The sequence below is a fragment of the Mus caroli genome, chromosome 11 (assembly GCF_900094665.2).
Source record: "Mus caroli chromosome 11, CAROLI_EIJ_v1.1, whole genome shotgun sequence".
In the NCBI taxonomy this organism is placed as follows: Eukaryota; Metazoa; Chordata; class Mammalia; order Rodentia; family Muridae; genus Mus; species Mus caroli.
The window spans coordinates 52,141,049-52,158,887 of record NC_034580.1 but is presented as its reverse complement, the minus strand read 5'-3'; the positions used below and the strand labels follow the sequence as shown (position 1 = coordinate 52,158,887).

General features: G+C 44.6%; 1 protein-coding gene across 2 annotated transcripts in view; it reads right to left on the bottom strand.

Moving 5' to 3' along the window:
- The window catches only part of Gria1 (glutamate ionotropic receptor AMPA type subunit 1), a 321,785-nt gene that overhangs the window by 23,452 nt on the left and 280,494 nt on the right, over positions 1-17,839 (bottom strand). For both annotated transcript variants that reach the window (XM_021178392.2, XM_021178393.2), the window contains exon 13: positions 16,344-16,591. In XM_021178392.2, coding sequence (XP_021034051.1) covers positions 16,344-16,591 — 248 coding nt within the window. The remainder of the gene's footprint in view (positions 1-16,343; positions 16,592-17,839) is intronic.

The window sequence follows — 17,839 nt, the reverse complement described above, 5'->3', positions numbered from 1 at the left end:
CACACACACACACACACACACACACACTCATTCTCTCTCTCTCTCTCTCTCACACACACACATGTAGGCACACACAAAACCAAAAATACCTATACACACACATGCAGGTGCACACATGAACGCATGTGCACACACATGCACAAGGTCAAGATAATTTGGAATATCCTATACAATCATTGTAGGATGAAGTAAGGGAATATTCAGAAACTACACAAAATACTTAGAGCCTGAACAGCACATTTGAACAAACAATAAATCACTGAAGAAATCGTGAAGGAAATTAAAAATTCTTGAGAAACAGATGAAAGCACAACCTCCCAGACCCTCTGGGAGTCAGCAAAGCAGTCCTAAGAGGAGGTTTTACGGCTAGAAGTGTTCACAGTCAGAAATCATAGAGACCTCAAATAAAAGCCAAAACCAACAGTGCATCTCACAGCTCTAGAAAAACAAGAAGGCAACACAAACCCAGTAGACAGCAAGAAACAACGATTAGGCAGATGGTGATGGGGGTGGGGCATGGATGAATAATAAACAGAATAAATCAAATGAAGATTCTGCTCTCTGTCATAAAGGTTAACAAGATTACAACTCCCAAGCCATGATAAAAGTCCTAGAGAAATTAGGAACAGACAGAACATTCCTCAAAGCAATAAAGCCAACATTATATTAAATGGGAAAACAAACTGAAAACAGTTCCTCTAAAATATGTGATGAGGCAAGGGTGGCCATTATTTCCACTCCTAGTCAATATTGTGAAGTTGGAGCCAAAGAGATAAGGAAGACAAAGATGTAAAAGACACGGAAACAGGAAAGAGAGAGGTACAAGCATCTCTCTTCACAGACTGCGTGATTCTACACTTGAGGCCCTATCAGAACATTCTTGGATTTAATGAACACTTTCAGTATGGTTTCATGATACAAAACCAACACACAAAAAATCAGTAGCCTTCACATATACCAAGTAAAGAACTTTCTGAGAAAGAAATTAGAAAAAACTATCTCATTTATAATAGCCCCCCTCACATAGAACTAGAAAAATAATTCAAAAATTAATATGAAAGTACAAAAGACCATATAAAGCCAAAGCAATTCTAAATAGGAAGAACACTGCTGGAGATGTCTCAGTTTTTGAGCTCAAATTATTCTACCGATCTATAGTGACAAGACTCATGGTGGTTGCATAAAAACAGGTGTGCAGACCAATGTAATAGAACAAAGGATAAGCCCATACAGATAACGATCACATAAGTTTTGACAAAGGATAAAAACCCTATACTGTAAAAAGATAGCCCACTTAACAAACAAATGGTGCTGGCAAGACAGATATCCGCACATAGGCGAATGAATTTGGACCCTCATTCCTCACCCTGCACAAAACTCACCCTGCACAGATCAGAGACCTTAAAGCCTGGAGTTTTGAAACTTGTAGAGGAAAACATCGACAATATACCCCAAGCTGTAGAGATAGGTAGAGGCTATTGGGGCAGACTCCAAAAGCACAGGCTTAGCCCTGAGAATCAACAAATAACATGGCATGGAGTCAAAGGTTCTGCATTGAAAGACAAACCATTAACCCTGTGAACAGATGGCCTACAGAATGGGAGAAAATGCCTTGCCAGCACTGGACAGAGGGTTGAGACCTAGCACTTAAAATAACTTAAAAAAAATCCCCCCACCCCTGGCAACCAATAAATGGGCCGAGGAACAGACTTCAAAAGAAGTGTACATGGTGAGTAATATTATTTTTTTTAATCAACACTCCCAGTCATCTGGGGAATGGAAATTCAAACCGTTTTAAGATTCTAGCTTAGCTAAGTCAGAGCGTCTGAGATCAAGAAGGCAAATGTGATGAGACGGCAGGGAAGGTGAATCCTTGTTCACCACCAATAGGAAGGCGAATGGGTACAGCTATTATGGAAATTGGCATGGAGATTTCTCAAAAAACTAAAAATGGAACTTTCATATGACCCAGCTGTGCCTCTCCTGGGTGTGCATCCCACTGTATCATGCCACTGAGCCGCTGGCTCACCTGTGGTCACTTTTGCTCTGTTCACAATGGTATGATATGAAACCAGCCTAGATGTCATCAGTGGACGAAGGCATAGTGAAAATATGGCATATGTACACAAGAGAATTTGACTCAGTGTAAAGAAAAAGGAAATTTGTAGGAAAATGGATGGATTTGGAAAGCTTTGTGTTAAGCTGAAGGGGCACTGTAACTCTGAGGCTCTGGGCCATAATCCATCCTCCAGGCGGCGGGTGGCTCCTAGACATCTAGGTCTTGTGGATGAGGAAAACAGTAATTAGTGAGGATGGGAGAGAAAACAAACAAGTGTGAATTAAATGTTAATTTTGGCTGAGTGCAATGTTTGAAAGAATGGTCATCAGGTAGCACACACCACCAAGTGGGAGTATGGATGCTGGAGGACTTAGATCTGTCTCTTTGTCCGTCCGGTTTCACTGCAGGCTGTTGAGAACTCTGTGTTGGGCAGGCCATGGCGGGTCCTAAGCCTGGTCTTTGGGGTTCGATTTTGTGCTTTTACCATCTCCTCCCAGGACCAACTCAAGAAGACTCAGCATAGTCATCTGTCCACCAAGCACTCCTGATGGCTGTGCCTGTGTGTCACCCATACAGACAGGATCCAGAGAACTGATTTTGATGGCTAATGACAATGGACATCATTATTCTCATCCAGAAAGGATAAGGGGGAGGGAAGATTAAACTTGGGTGACAACTTGCTAGCAAACACAACTATCTTTTAATTTTAAAAACTGACAATTTTCCTGGTGTTAAATTACAAGGGAGGAAACTGTGTGAGTCTTTCTACAAAAGAAATCATGGTGGACAAGAAAGTTGTCTTTTAAATATTAAAAAAAATCTCTCTCTCTGGGTGTGAGTGTGTGTGTGTGTGTTTATGTGCACAGATGTGTCTATCAGGTGCCTGCAAAGGCCAGCAGAGGGCACTGTATCTCCCAAAACTAGAATCATAGGCAGTTGTGAGCTGCCCAACATGTTGTTGGGGACTGAACCCATGTCCTCTGCAAGAACAGCTAGTACTCTTAGCCTCTGAGCTATCTCTCCAGCTCTAGACATTTTAAATTAATTTTTTAAAGTCGTGTGTGTGTGTGTGCGCGCGCACATACACTTGCATATGAGGGCTGATGGCTGCAGATGGCAGAGGCATTGAAGTGTGCATGTGTAAGCGTGCATGTGCACATGTATATGGGGATGTGTGTATGTATGTGTGTGCACACTCACACACATTTGCAGGTGAGTGCAGGGGGCTGCAAAGGCACTGGATTTCTCTGGAGGAAAGTAACCTTTTTGTAAAAGTAAAGCTAACAAAGATGAGCATCTTATGAAAGCCATTTTAAACCATGCATGCTAGGTATATGCTCCAGCCTTCTGTAGACATATAGCTACAATGGTTTTACCCAAGGGAACCAGCCCCATTTCTCTTGTGGGAAGAGGCTCATTGTATATAATTATGACCTGTGATCTTAGCATAGGGCTGTTCATAAAAGGTTACTAGAGAATCTGGGTCAACTTGTGGTTATGCCCCATCTTTCTGCCTCCTCTGGGTCAAAGCTTTGCTCAAACATGGGAGCTTTCTGCTTTCAGGCTTATGGGTAGATGCTGTATGGCTCTGAGCTGATTTGAGGTGTTCAGTCAGACAGGAAACAAAGCCACACATGGGAACATCTTATTTGATGTCTTGACACTTCTACCTCGTTGCAAAGGATGAAAGCTCAGTGTGGCCAATCTGAGAGAAGGCAGCTTGGTTCAGACAGGGATTCCATTCAAGAACTTTTTGTACGAAGCACACACTGTTCCTTTTGGTCCTAGGATTACCTTGCAAAGTCCAAAACAAGTTCTCATTTGGAAGATCAGAGCATGAAGCATCAGAGGTATCAACTAATGATGGCTGCCCCTTTGTGGTCACTTCACTGTGTGAAGTACTTTGCATTTGTCTAGCCGCACTGGTTGGTTCAAACTGTCAACTTGCCAAGACCCAGAATCACCCGAGAAGAGAATTTCAACTGAGGAACAGTCAAGGTTAGGCTGGCCTAGGTACCTACCAGTTGGGGGGTGTTTTGATCGTACACTGACCCACTCTGCATGTGGGCAGTGCTGTTTAGGGGGTCAGGCTCCCAACTGTGCGAGAGGTGCAGGAGGAAACTGGCTGAGCGTTGGAGGTAAGCAAGGATGAACTTGTCCCTCTTGACTCTGGATGGGAAGTGACTAGTCGCTTGAGTTCCTGTCCCAGCTTTCTTGGTGATAGACTGTGACCTGGATGTGTAAGCCAAATAAACCTTTCCTCCCTAAGTGGCTTTTGTTTTCTTCTCTCACAGCAGCAGAAAACAAGCTACCACACTTAACTACTTAGACAAAGAATAAATGCTAGCTGCTTCCTTCACATTTAGGGAAACTGAGGCTTAGTGAGGTGAGGTAACCTGTCCTACAGACTCTTGTGGCTGCCTAGCAGACCCAGAGTCTACCATCTTGACTCCAGTCCTAACCGCCACTTACTGCTACTTTCCCAAGATGGAAGAGCTATAATGTGGAAGGGTTTGAACACAGGGCCAATGTATCCTAAAGCTTGCCTAATTTCCAAATCCACAAGCCCCAAGTAGCAGAGTCAGGTGTACATCAAAACCTTTCCCCTCTTGGTCTGTCTCTGTGCTATAGCAGAAAAATAAAAAAAAGGCTCCGGGGTGTGTGGGATAAAGTTGTCCGAGGAGCTTGCTATTTTTGATGGATGCTAGGAGGAAGCAGCACACAATTTGTATATCAGCAGGAGAAAGTCCGGCTCTGGCAGGCAAAACAAAGCCCGGGTGAGCACTGCTGTTCTCGCCTAGGTAAGGGCCATCACTTCTTGTATTGCTCATCTCCTTCCTTTCTGCCTCATATTCTCACCTTCCTCCTCTCTCTCTAATGTGTTGCTTTGCCATTTATGAGCTGCCCAGCCAGGAGTGGTAACGGTGGAGTTCTAACAACAGTCAGAGCAAGTCTGTTTGTCTTTGTGATTCCACTGGCGTCCCGTGTGATGATTAATAAAGAAGGCAGAGCTGCCTCTTCCTATGGCATTGAAGGAGGTGTTGGGGCCAGAGCTTCTATTGTCTTGTGCCCCTGGTGTTTCCCTGAATGCTTTAAAGATGGTGCCTTAAGGACAACAGCTATCAAGCATGGCAGGTGGGTACCTTCATTAGCACAGTGGTGGGGCTGTGAAAAACAAGGAGGGCTTTACAGGCAATCAGAGTTTGTTCCTAACCATGTTGCACAGTGCCTTTTGAGAACTTAAGCAAATTATCATCTCTCTGAATCTTAGGTCGAGACTGGGAAATGGGGATAGCTGAATCACAAGGCTAGGGGAAGATAGTACACAGGGGAAGAATGCACACAGGGCACTGCATACACAGGAGCGGTGAAGACCTTGTGGTACCGTCAGTCTAAAGTGATCTGCTCCATGGAGTGGAAACCCCCTCCCCCCCAAACCTATGGAATTTTAGGAGGCATGCCTTATTGGGGAGAGGTGGTCAGTTTAAGCCATCACAGGCAAGCAAGGAGACCTCATTATGTGTTAGACATACTTCTGCCATTTGGATGTAAGTGTATGGCAAGACATGAACCTAGAGGATGACCCCTTCTCAGGGAAGCCACATGTGCTCCACAGACGAGCAGTGTAGGATGGAGACAAGAGTGTTCTGTATGGAATTCAGACTAGAAGCAGGAATCTGCTTCTCAATTGCCACATTAATTGCATAAGTCTAAATGCATGTGTGTGTTTGTACATGTGTTGAAATCTATATATTTAATGTTCCAGATATCAGTATTTGTTGATTTTCAATTTTTTTTGAGACAGGATATCTTGTTGCCTAGGCTGGTTTTGAACTGATTATATAGATAAAGCTGGCTGTAAATGGCTAATCCTCCTGCCTCCACTACCTGAGTGCTGAGATTATAGTCATATGCCACACCTGGCTGTGATCTTAACTGTCCTGTCACCTTTTCTTCACATGTCTATCTCTGAGGAGACATTCTTGTTTAATACTGGAGGAGACATTCTGGAAACGAGGCTCCTTGAGTTGTGAATTCAGCATAGGGAATCTTGAGCCAATTCTGTCACCTCCCTGTGCCTCAGTTTCCTGAGCTCTTTGATGAAGACAGAGACAGAAATACATTCATAGCTCCACTGTGTGAGTAAGAGGACATAGGCAGTACTTCTTGCAGGTGTTTGATGAACTTTGAGTTAACTGTCAATAAGCAAGCCCTCGACACACCCTAGGCCTGGACATATGGCCCGGGATACTGCCCCGGTACCCTGAGATACTTTCTCTGTGGTCCACCCCAGGTGTACTGACCTGAGAAAGCTTCTCTCTTTTGGAAAATCTCCATCTCTATTTAAATGGGCTCAAAGTTGCACAAGGCCATTAACACACACACTCACATAAACTCCCACATACATAAACACTCACACACAATAAACACACACAAACTCCCACACACATATAAACACCGACCCACATAAACACTCACACATATAAACACTCCCACACACTCCCACACACAAACACTCCCATGCACAGAAACACCACCCCCACACAAATACTCTCCCACACATAAACACTCCTCCACACATATAAACATCTGTCCACACAAATACTCACTCACATAAACATTCACACACATAAAGACTCTCACATATACACACTCATACACACATTCATACATATACACACATAAACAAACACATAGACACACACATATAAATGCACACACACATACACACATAACTCTCTCTCACACATACATGTGTGTACACACATGTGCACGCACACACACACATTTCACATACCCTCCCTCCCTCCCTCCCTCCCTCCCTCCCTCCCTCCCTCCCTCCTTCCCTCTCCCTTCCTTCCTTCCTTCCTTCCTTCCTTCTTTCTTTCTTTCTTTCTTTCTTTCTTTCTTTCTTTCTTTCTTTCTTTCTTTCTTTCTTTCTTTCTTCCTTCCTTCCTTCCTTCCTTCCTTCCTTCCTTCCTTCCTTCCTTCCCTCTTCCTTTTCTTTCTCTCTCCTCCCAGCCTTTCTCCCTTTCTCTCACTCTCCCTTCTTATCCACCAGCTTCCCTTCCTATCTTCTCCTTTTCCAGCTCTTCAGAGAATGGAGGATGCAGACTAGATAGCCTCTCTGCCAAGAGTGCTTTGTCTCTGATCAGACCTGACCTGGGTCACTGAGTTCATGGGGTTACCATGACAACATGTATCCCTGGCTACCCATCAGGAGGCAAAGACCAATTGAAAGGGACTGCCATTTCCCTGGGACATACTGTATTTATCCTTAGCAGCAGGGCCCTGCACCAGTACTAAGCTACAGGAAGAGAGGCTGATACTTGTGAGTGTGGGAGGAAGGGAGGGAGAAATGAAATATTAGAGTTTTATTTTTTTCAGCATGTTCCCTGTGGGGGAGGACTGCAGATTGTTCTTGGAGAGAGACATTTTATTTCAAATGTAGCCAGTGTGTGCAGTGGAGAGGGAGATGGGCGAGGCTCATGTGTGTTTCTGACACAGTGGGTTTTATAGAGAAGGAACAAACAAATTATTTAGATCTAAAGTGACTGTTGATGGGTCTAAGGAGGAGATGGATAGAAAACCTTAAGATGTGTCTTCTGTGATAGGTCCTTTGTGGAATTTTATCAGTTTGTTGAAGAAACTTCATGCAATTATTATTCCAGTTTTTATGACTGTGTGTGTGCATGACATGTGTATGTATGTATGTATGTATGTATGTATGTATGTATGTGTGTGTGTGTGTGGGGGGCAGGTAAGAATGTGTATGTGCCACAGGATATGTGTGTGTGTGTGTGAGTATGTGTGTTTGGTGAGCTTGTGCATGTGCCACAGGATCACAGAATGTGTGTGTGTGTGTGTGTGTGAGCATGTGCATGTACCACAGGATATGTGTGTATGATATATGCACACACACACACACACACACACACACACACACACACACACACACACGTTGATGAAGGACAACTTGACAGAGTTGGGTTCCTCCTTCCACCTTTACATAGGTTCTGGGAATTGAACTCAGATCACCAGGACTGTGGAGAAAGGCTCTGAGTCACTCTCTGAGTCACCTCACTGGCTCAATTCCACTTTCTAGATAAGAAAGCAGAGGTTTACAAAGCTTTCATGACCTGGCAAGGTCAGACACTGGCGAAGTCACAGACCTATGGCCTGAATTGAGTTATGTGCCTCCAAAGCTGGTGACTACTGTCTGGGTTCCCCAACAGCCTTGCTGCTATGTGCTACCTCTTCCCCCCCAGCCCTTTCATGCCCTGCTTGACCCTACTGCTGACCTGTCCTTTTTCCTAAACTTTTTTTTTTCGAGACAGGGTTTCTTTGTGTAGCCCTGGCTGTCCTGGAACTCACTCTATAGACAAGGCTTGCCTTGAACTCAGAGATCTGCCTGCTTCTGCCTCCCAAGTGCTGGGATTAAAGGCATGTGCCACCACTGTTTTGGCTCCCCTAAACTTTTTTAGCCCTCATTTGCAGAACACAATCCCTAGAGAGTCATTCAGTCTCTGTATTCCTTGATCCCACACTATGGATCTGTGGAACCAGATTACTGGAGTCTGGAAGAGAAATCCCCCCCCCCCTTAAAACCAGCTCTCCTGGGAATCTCAATAGAAACTGAAGTCTTTAGAGGAATAGACTGGATGCCACACAGATCACTTGTTTTTTGGTTTATCAATTATTTCCAGAATCAATGTGACTGTCTGGGAGAAGGGAACTCCCCACAGCCTTCTGTAGCTCTCAGATCAGCACCAGGCAAAGAAATAGTGTTGGAGGAAGGACCCCAGAGCTGCCTCCAAGGTCCCCATGTGTGTGCATCTCACACATCCTTGATGAAAGTGGCTATCACGTTCATTCTTTCTTTACCCAGATGCTAATACAGACAGTTATTAGAAGTAGCATGGAGGGAGAAAAACATATCTCATGGGAACTCTAGGGAGATGGAATTGTTGTTGAGTAATCCAGAGATTCTTTTATGTTTGAAAAAAAGAACAAAGAAAAAACAGGCTGGAGCCTGAATTGGCCACCTCCTGTAGCCATGCAGGACTCCCAGCGGATGGATAAGGATACCAACCCGTCCACAAAATCTTTGACCCAAAATTTTTCCTGCCTACAAGAAGTGCAAGGACAAAGATGGAACAGGGACTGAGGAAGTGACCAACCAATGACTGGGACAACTTAACATTTATCCCATGGGCAAGAACCAATCCTTGACACTATTAATAATAATGTTAGGCTTGTAGACAGGAGTATAGCATAACTGCCCTCTGAGAGGCTCCAACCAGCAGCTGACTGAAAGAGATGTAGAGAACCACAGCAAACATTAGACGGAGTTTGGGTAGTCTAGCAGAAGAGTTGGAGGAAGGATTGAGAGATCCAGAGGGACTAGGGAGCCCATAAGAAGACCTACAGAGTCAACTAACCTGGACCCTTGGGAGGTCCCAGAGACTGAACTATCAACCAAAGAGCATACATGGGATGGACCTAGGCACCCTGCAATATGTAGCAGATTGTTGGTCCCCAACAACTAGAGCAGTGGCTGTCTCTGACTCTGATGCCTGCCTGTGGATTCACCTTCTCCTAACTGGGATGCCTTGTCTGGCCTCAGTGGGAATGGATGTGTCTAGTCCCATAGTGACTTGATGTACCAGGGTGGGTTGGTACCCAGGGGCTCCTCACCTTTCTCAGAGGAAAAGGGGAGAGGGTATGGCTGTGTGAGGGAGTACTAGGGTAAAGGGAGGCTTGGGACTGGGATGTAAAGTGAATAAATAAATTAATGTGAAAAATCAACTAGAAGAGGAAGAGGAAGAGGAAGAGGAAGAGGAAGAGGAAGAGGAAGAAGAAGAAGAAGAAGAAGAAGAAGAAGAAGAAGAAGAAGAAGAAGAAGAAGAAGAAGAAGAAGAAGAAGAAGAAGAAGAAGAAGGAAGACATGAAACAACTTGAGGAGATACCTGGTAGCCGGTATGATCCTGGCTGGTGGGCTAGGAGGCTGGTATCCCTTGAAGCTATGCCTTACATGACCTTTCACTCATTTCAGAGCAAATCTGAAGTGATTTTGTTTGGGAAGCCAGTCCTTGGCAGCATCAGTTGGTACCTGTTTAGTCCTTGGCCAACATCACCAAATCTCAATAAAGACAACTTCCCAAACTACTCAGCTTTAAAGCAAAGACTATAACAAACATGGTGGCAGCCACTTCTTCCCTGTCTCTATCCCATCATAAATTGTGGCCAGTTTACTGCCTCCTTCCAAGATGTTCAGGACAGCTTTGAAAGTGACTTATCTGCCTGGGACCCTCCTCTCCTGCCTACTCTCATTACAAACCACCTCCAGATAATGTTTAGAATCAAGGTGCCTTCTGGTCTTTGGGTTACTCTTCTGACCTCTGCTGACATCAAACCCAAGTTGCAGAGGCAGCTGCCACCCTTCACTGTAGACTGTAACTCATGGCTCTTACTTCTTGACATTTCTTCCATTTGGTAGGACCCTAGCAATTCCAGACAAGCTCTATGCTTGCCATTTTCTGCACTGGTCCAGTCTGGTCTTCTATTCTTTTCTCTTATAGTTCTTCAATGCTTTTACTTGGCTAATCCTGTCTCTTGGACATGGTTTCTTCTCCCTTTGATTGCCATTAATTGTCTTATGCCCCCAGCAAAACAGTAGGTGTGTATTTCTGCTCAGGATCTCTTCTGGACACTACACCACTTAGGGACTGGAGTTGCTTTTCTCACCATGACTTCCTCAGTCCTATGAACAATGTTGTGTGTGTGGTGGGTATCAGAAGGGGAGCTGTGAAATGGAATAGCTCAGGGAGTAGATAACAGACCTTTCTGAGTACTTGTCATTCAGGAGGGCTCAGGGAAATGGCTGCCTTGTGTTCATGTCCCCTTGGCCCAAACATCTGGCATGGACAATATGTGACAGGAGACTGAGATGTCACAATCACAGAGACCACAAAAGCCCCCACATAACCACAGTCAATTAAAGACCAGACTTTGACCAATGTCATGATTAGGGTATAACTTAGCAAATCCATTAAACTCCTGGCCTATGATTTGTGAAAGAGAGCCATTAGCTATGAATTCAACAGAGCTCAATCTAGTATAGACTCTTGCTTGGGTTTGTAAATATAGGCCATGAACCTTGACCAAGGAGATTTAACACTTTGTCTCTAACTAAAGGGATTTTGTATCTCAGTGAAGAGACTGCAAAGGCCCATAGATTATAATTAGTGGATTTACTAATTGCCTTTTCCCTAGTGACTGGCATTGGCCTGTCCATCTTTATCCAGAACCCAAAGACGTCAGAAACATAACTCAGCCCTTCACCCAAGCCCAAACATGCAGAGACAGCCAACAAACAGCATCTGTTTCAAAGGAATGCCACCTGTCCAAATGGAAAGCCAAGCGTCGAGCTGCTTCGCTTCATCAGAGTGTTTGTTTCCAGGCTGGGGAGGCAAATGCTAATCTGTCACCGAGAGTCTTTTAACAAACAGTGGGGACCATGACCTGGATCCTGCTAAGCAGAACTGACAGGTGTTTGAGCAACATTTTGGTCTCAGATCCTTCCTTCCTTCCTTCCTTCCTTCCTTCCTTCCTTCCTTCCTTCCTTNTCCTTCCTTCCTTCCTTCCTTCCTTCCTTCCTTCCTTCCTTCCTTCCTTCCTTCCTTTGTTCCTTTGCTCCTCCCTCCCTCCCTTCCTTCCCTCTGGTATCTGTGTCTTTCTGTCTGTCTCTGTGTTATATGTACATGCTGGTGTGGGTATTTGCACATGAGCATATGCATGTGGAGGTCATAGGTCAGTGTTGGATGTCTTCCCATATTGCTTTCTATCTTGTTTCTTGAGACAGCGTATTTCACTGAACTCAGAGCTTGCTGATTTGGATAGACAAATTGGGTGGTAGTGAGTTTCAGGAATCCTCCTGGCTCTGTTTCTCTAGCCATGCTATGTATGCATGGGTTCTGAGAATTAAACAAGGCTCCCTAGGTTTCTACAACAAGCACTTCACTGACCAAGCTATAGCCATATCCCCTAGACATCAGTTTTTTGATCTTGAGAGGCAGAAATTCACAGTCTATCTTGGAGCAACGTGTGGCAGGCTGGAAGAGAAGGTCACTAGTGGGCAGAGGCACTGTATTTTGCAGAACAAATGGTGGTGGCATTGGGCATGTAGAACATCTGCCTGTATGGGCTCTTATGGCTCCACCTTTGATGGAATGGTGAGAAACTCATACCCATATTCTGAGCATACAGAATCACATTTACATCATGAACTTTAAGCGCTTTCCGGTCTTGTGAGTGACTTAACAGCTTTCAAAACAATTGCGAGGGTTCAGAGGACAAGGCCTTCCCTTTCATTTGCCCTGGTTTCTGCTTGCCTACAGAGTGGTTTCCTAGGAAGTAGCTGAAACAGGCAAACATGTGTCTTTCGGGTTTGAACCTTCTTGGGAAAACAGTCCCTCCAATCTTGGGTGTGTGAGGCAGAGATATAGTGGGAACTAGCTGCCATGTGTATACATATACTCTTAGCTGCTACACAGTGATTCTTTCCCCTTTTTGCTTATGAGTGCGGTACGTGTGCATATGTGTGTGCAAGTTTGATGGAGAGACAGAAACATGCAGGTATATGTGCCTGTGTGTGCACAGGTCTGGAGCTGATGTCAGGCATCTTCCTCCATTGCTCCCACTTTATTTACTAAGGCAAGGTCTCTAGCTGAACATGAGCCTAATCAACTTTAGCTAGTAGAGGTAGTCAGTTTGTCTAGAAACCCCCCTCCCCACCTCTCCCTGAGTGTTGGGGTTATAGGTGGCTGCTGCATTGCCTGGCTTTTATGTGGGTTTCTGGGATCTAATCTTTATTCTACAGGCTTGCACTGGAACACTTAAATTTGGTGATCCAGGCGCCAACATTGACCCCTTCTAGCACAGATAAGAAGCAGAATCCCATAGACAGCATGGAGATTTCCCAAGCAGAAGTGCTGGACCCTCTTCTGACAGCTTTACTCTTGTGAAGTTTGGTCAGGAGTCACATGATCCATGGCTATCATCAAGTGCTCCAGAGGAAGGAGGACAGGGATAGGCCAGGGTAGGTGCTCCCCTGCAGTGGGAATTCCTCATGTGCAGGTGGGTCTTTGGGCTTCTGTAACTGAAGATGAATGCATTTATTATTTTCCATTTTTATTTTTGTGGTTGAATGCATACCCATGTAAATTTATGCCGTGTGTGATCTGGCAGCTTCTGGTCTCTGTGAATCCTGTAACCAGATCCTTTGGGGTTCTCCCTCCCTTTCTCTTGTTCTCATTCTCAAACCACCACAGCTCCATCTTTTACAGAGATATAAACCAAAGAAGTAGGCCTTTCTTTACTGCAGCTCCTGATTCCTGGTGTTGACCCTGGCAAGAGTCTTTGAGTGTCGAAAGTGCACCACAGCTATGCAAAGCAAAGGCACCTGCTACCTTTAAGCCAGGGTCTGTCATCACGTTCCGCTGTCAGACTGCCCAGTGGCTGTTCTAGACTCCAAAATCTTTATTTTTATTCCTTGAGTTGATGGTTATCATTTGGCCTCAGTCTAGCACCTGCTTTTGACAGAGGCATCAATCATCTACCCTGGAGCTGCTTTTGAGTAAGTCATAGCTTGGAGCTCTGAGTCAGACAGCCTGGCCTCCACCCTTGTGCGCACCTGCTGTCTATTTTCTCGAATCTGGACTTTTGTAACATAGAGCTAATGACAGTGCCTAGGGGTGAAATGAGATCGTGTTCATGCCACGGCAGAGTTTGTTGCTAGAGTAGAAAGGCATTGCAGTGTAGAATATTCAAATTTTAGGTCCCTGTCACCAAAAACTTCTGATGCTTTGAAGGCTGTCTTCTTATGCCAAGTGCCTGTGTTAGGGGAGGGGCTGTTTCAGCCCTCTGTTGATGGACAGGCCACAGCACCTCTTTGTGCCTTGTTGTCAGTTGATGGCCTTGACCATAAAGCCATGAGACAACTACTGTTTTTTCTTGAGTCCGTGACATCTGATTCTTTACATCTTTCTAGGCTGATGGTCTGTAAGTTCTGGGAATAAAGGTCATTTCCTCAACAAGCATTGCTGTCTGGATCTCATTCAAAGTCTGCCTAAACTTACAGAGAGTCTTGTGAATTTTTCAGGGTGATGGAGCCTGGTTGCTGACTACCACCAGGTCATGAGCAGTCCCTTCACTGAGGTTGGAGACAGTTATGTCTAAATCCTCGCTGCCATCTTTATTGTTTGAACTTCTGGAGAATTACTTAAAATTCTTTTTTTTTTGTTTGCTTGTTTCTTTTTTTTTGTTTGTTTTTTTGTTTTTGTTTTGTTTTTTCGAGACAGGGTTTTTCTGTATAGCCCTGGCTGTCCTGGAACTCACTCTGTAGACCAGGCTGGCCTCGAACTCTGAAATCCGCCTGCCTCTGCCTCCCAAGTGCTGGGATTAAAGGTGTGGGCCACCACTGCCCGGCTTTAAAATTCTTGAAAGCCTTTTATTGGCATTTGAATAAAGACTAAAATCTTTTTACAAAACCCTGTTCAGCCTCATGTTCCATGTAGCCTGTCTCCTGCCCTGTCTCTTCCTTGTGTTACGATTTCTTGCATTAGTGTCTTCCAGCAGGTTGTTCTTCATCTGTACTGCTCGCTAAAACTTTAAAATCTCTCTGTCCCTGTCTCTGCCTGTGTGCCTGATCTTTAATGAGTGTCTCGTTTCTAAAGAATGTCTCTGATGTCTTGCTTGTATTGCTGACTCCAGAGTATACGGGATGTTGTGTAATCTGCAACTCTGTCCTGCTTAGGGTAGTCCCAGCATCATTAGCTTCTGTTTTTCACTTTGGTCTTGATTTTTTTCCCCTCCATTTTGGCCCTGGAGAGTTCCTAACTTGCATTTAAAAGGACGGTTGTTACATCCTATCCACCATACCCACACATCTTACAGTGACAATTTGGTTCTATCTTGTTACTGGGAATAGATGTCCTCGAGGGCCCCTTTTGTAGACTATCCTAGTACCTTTCATGATAATTATTAAAACATTAAGCAATTATAAGCTGTTGAATGGCTGCCTCCTCTTGCAAGCGTGTAGTTACACGGGAAGGGTGCCTTGTTCAGAACAGTGGTGCCAGCTGCCATGCCAGTGCCTGGGATAATGACAGAACACAGTGCCATTTCCATTAATGAATGAACCAAGGCAGAGTGGCCGTGGCTGTCAGGTGAAGCAGTCCCTCTCCATCCTTTCTCAGCCTTTATTAACCCTTCTTGCTCTTCCTAAAATGGTATCCTTTATCCTTTAAGTAGTTTTTCCTTCTTTGCTCGCCTTTTATCTTTATTATTATTTTTAAAGACAGGGTCTCTTTGCATAGCCTTGGCTGGCCTGCCACATGGTATGTAGAACAGGCTGGCTTTGAACTAACTCAGAGGGGTCCTCCTATCTCTGTGTCTCTTAAATGCTCAACTTTGGTTTATGCCATTTAGACTCACAATGTTCTTGACTTCAGGAGGACTGGGGTGTCAATCCTATCTGTACAGGTGAGAAAATCTAGAGGCTGGGATGATCGAGTGTCTTCACTTCTGCAGGATAGTAGCAAATTCTAGAATTAACTCTGCATTAGCCCATCTGATTTTTAGTATGAAGGACTTACCCTTATCTATTTAGAAAGAATAGCAAAGCTTCTTTATGCGAACAGAATATTGACTTTGCCTCTTTCTGATCAACCCACTTTTGCTAAAAATGCCTGTGTCAAGGTAGCTCCACAGGCTGTGTTGACTTGGATCTCTTTACCAGGAGGTCCTTTGATTTGAGCATTTCTTAAGGCTCAGACAGCCGTGCTTTTCATTTGGACAATGTGTTTCTACTTTTGAGAGACACATTACAAACCATTTCCTGTCAGAGTCCATAAAGCTGGAGAACCCTGTTCATGGCTGAGTTGGATGCAAGGTCTCTAGCAAGGGATGGAGTGTCACAGATCATAAGACAGAAGCACGGGGTTCATCAACACCCAACACTTAAGGAGTGAGGTGGAAAGCAGGGCATGGGGAGGGACACACAGTGGGTAACGTCAAAGCAAGCTGAGGCCCCCAGGCCAGTTTCCAACCTCAGGGTTGAAGGTCACAGGTGACTGGAATCTTCCAGGCCCACAGGCATTTCAGAAGATCTCTTCTTGGAGGCTCGCATTATGCATGGGGGCCTGTGGTAAATGCAGCAGCTTCGTTCCTGAGAGATAGGGAGGGCAGAGGGAGCACGAAGGAAGCAGATCTGGGTACTTACCTCAGGGCGGACCCCTTGGGTGTTGCAATGCCATAGCCTTTGGAATCCAAGTTACCTCCCACTTTCATGGTGTCACAGGGCTTGCGTTGCTCAATATACTCATTCATGGTGGACTCCAGGAGGTAGGCATATTTGCCTTTAGATTTTCTCACTCTGATCATGCCCTCCTCTGTGGTCCGAACAAACACAGACGGTTCTGCAGATTTCATGTATGTCCACATCTTCTCAAACACAGCGATTTTAGACCTCTGGCAGGGGACAGGAACGAAACCAGGGTTAAGCAATGGCAGTGCTTGAATTGGGGTCGGCACATGCATCAGTGAAGAGCTGAGTGGAGTTTGATCACACATTCATGAGCCAGATCAGCTTAGGAAGAAACAAATTATGAGTGATTGCAAAATAAGAGCCTCTAATTAGCACCAGTAGGTTCCAAGGTACAAATATCTTGTAAATACAGAATGCGCAGAGTATCTCAGAATCATTTAATTACTTCTGAGCAATTATACTCCTAAATGGGAGAAAGATAAGCAACTGGGTCCCTGTCTTATCTTTAAAAGACATTGTAGATCTGTCTGTAGTTCAATAGAGATGCATGTATACTGCCCCAAAGCAGAGGGCTGAATATCAGAAGGATTTGACTTCACTAAATACTGTAAATTTTTTAAAAAGAATTAAAAAATAAACAATAGCAGCAACAACAAAACCCCTTTTTGATCATGTACTGCTAAGTTCTAGTAATCCCTTATTATGAGGCCTGTCCCCCAAACATCACTGTCTGATAGAGCATATAGTATGTGTGATGGGTGGAATGAGAATTGTCTTTCAAAGGCTCTGGGATTTGAGTACTTGGTCTCTAGTTGGTGGTACTGTTTGGGAAGGTTTAGGAGGTGTGGCCTTGATGGAGGAGGTGCATCACTGGGTACAGGCTCTGTGAGCTTAAAGCCTCCTAAAACTTCCAGTTTACTCTCTGTGCTTTGTGTGTCTCTGTGCTTTGAGGATTTGAGATCCCAGCTTCCTGCTCTGGTTACCATGCCTGCTTGCTGCCAGGCTTCCCCACGTTGATGAACTCCTATCTGGAATCCCAGATAAATCCTTCCTCCTATACATTGTCTTGGTCATGGTGTTTTATCACAGTGACAGAAAAGTTATGAATACAACACGAGACCTGAAATTTCCTTACATTTTTAAAGGTCTCCAAACTGGGGGAGCTAGCTCAGTTGGTGAAGTGCTGCTTGCTTTGCAAGCATAGGTCTGAGTTCATATCCCTTGCTGGTACCCACATTAAGAAAAGTTTTCCTCAAGAAGAATGAAGACCAAAGTGTGGACACTGTGCCCCTTCTTAGAATTGTGAACAAAACACCCATGGAAGGAGTTACAGAGATAAAGTTTGGAGCTGTGACGAAAGGATGGACCATCTAAAGACTGCCATATCCAGGGATCCATCCCATAATCAGCTTCCAAACGCTGACACCATTGCATTCACTAGCAAGATTTTG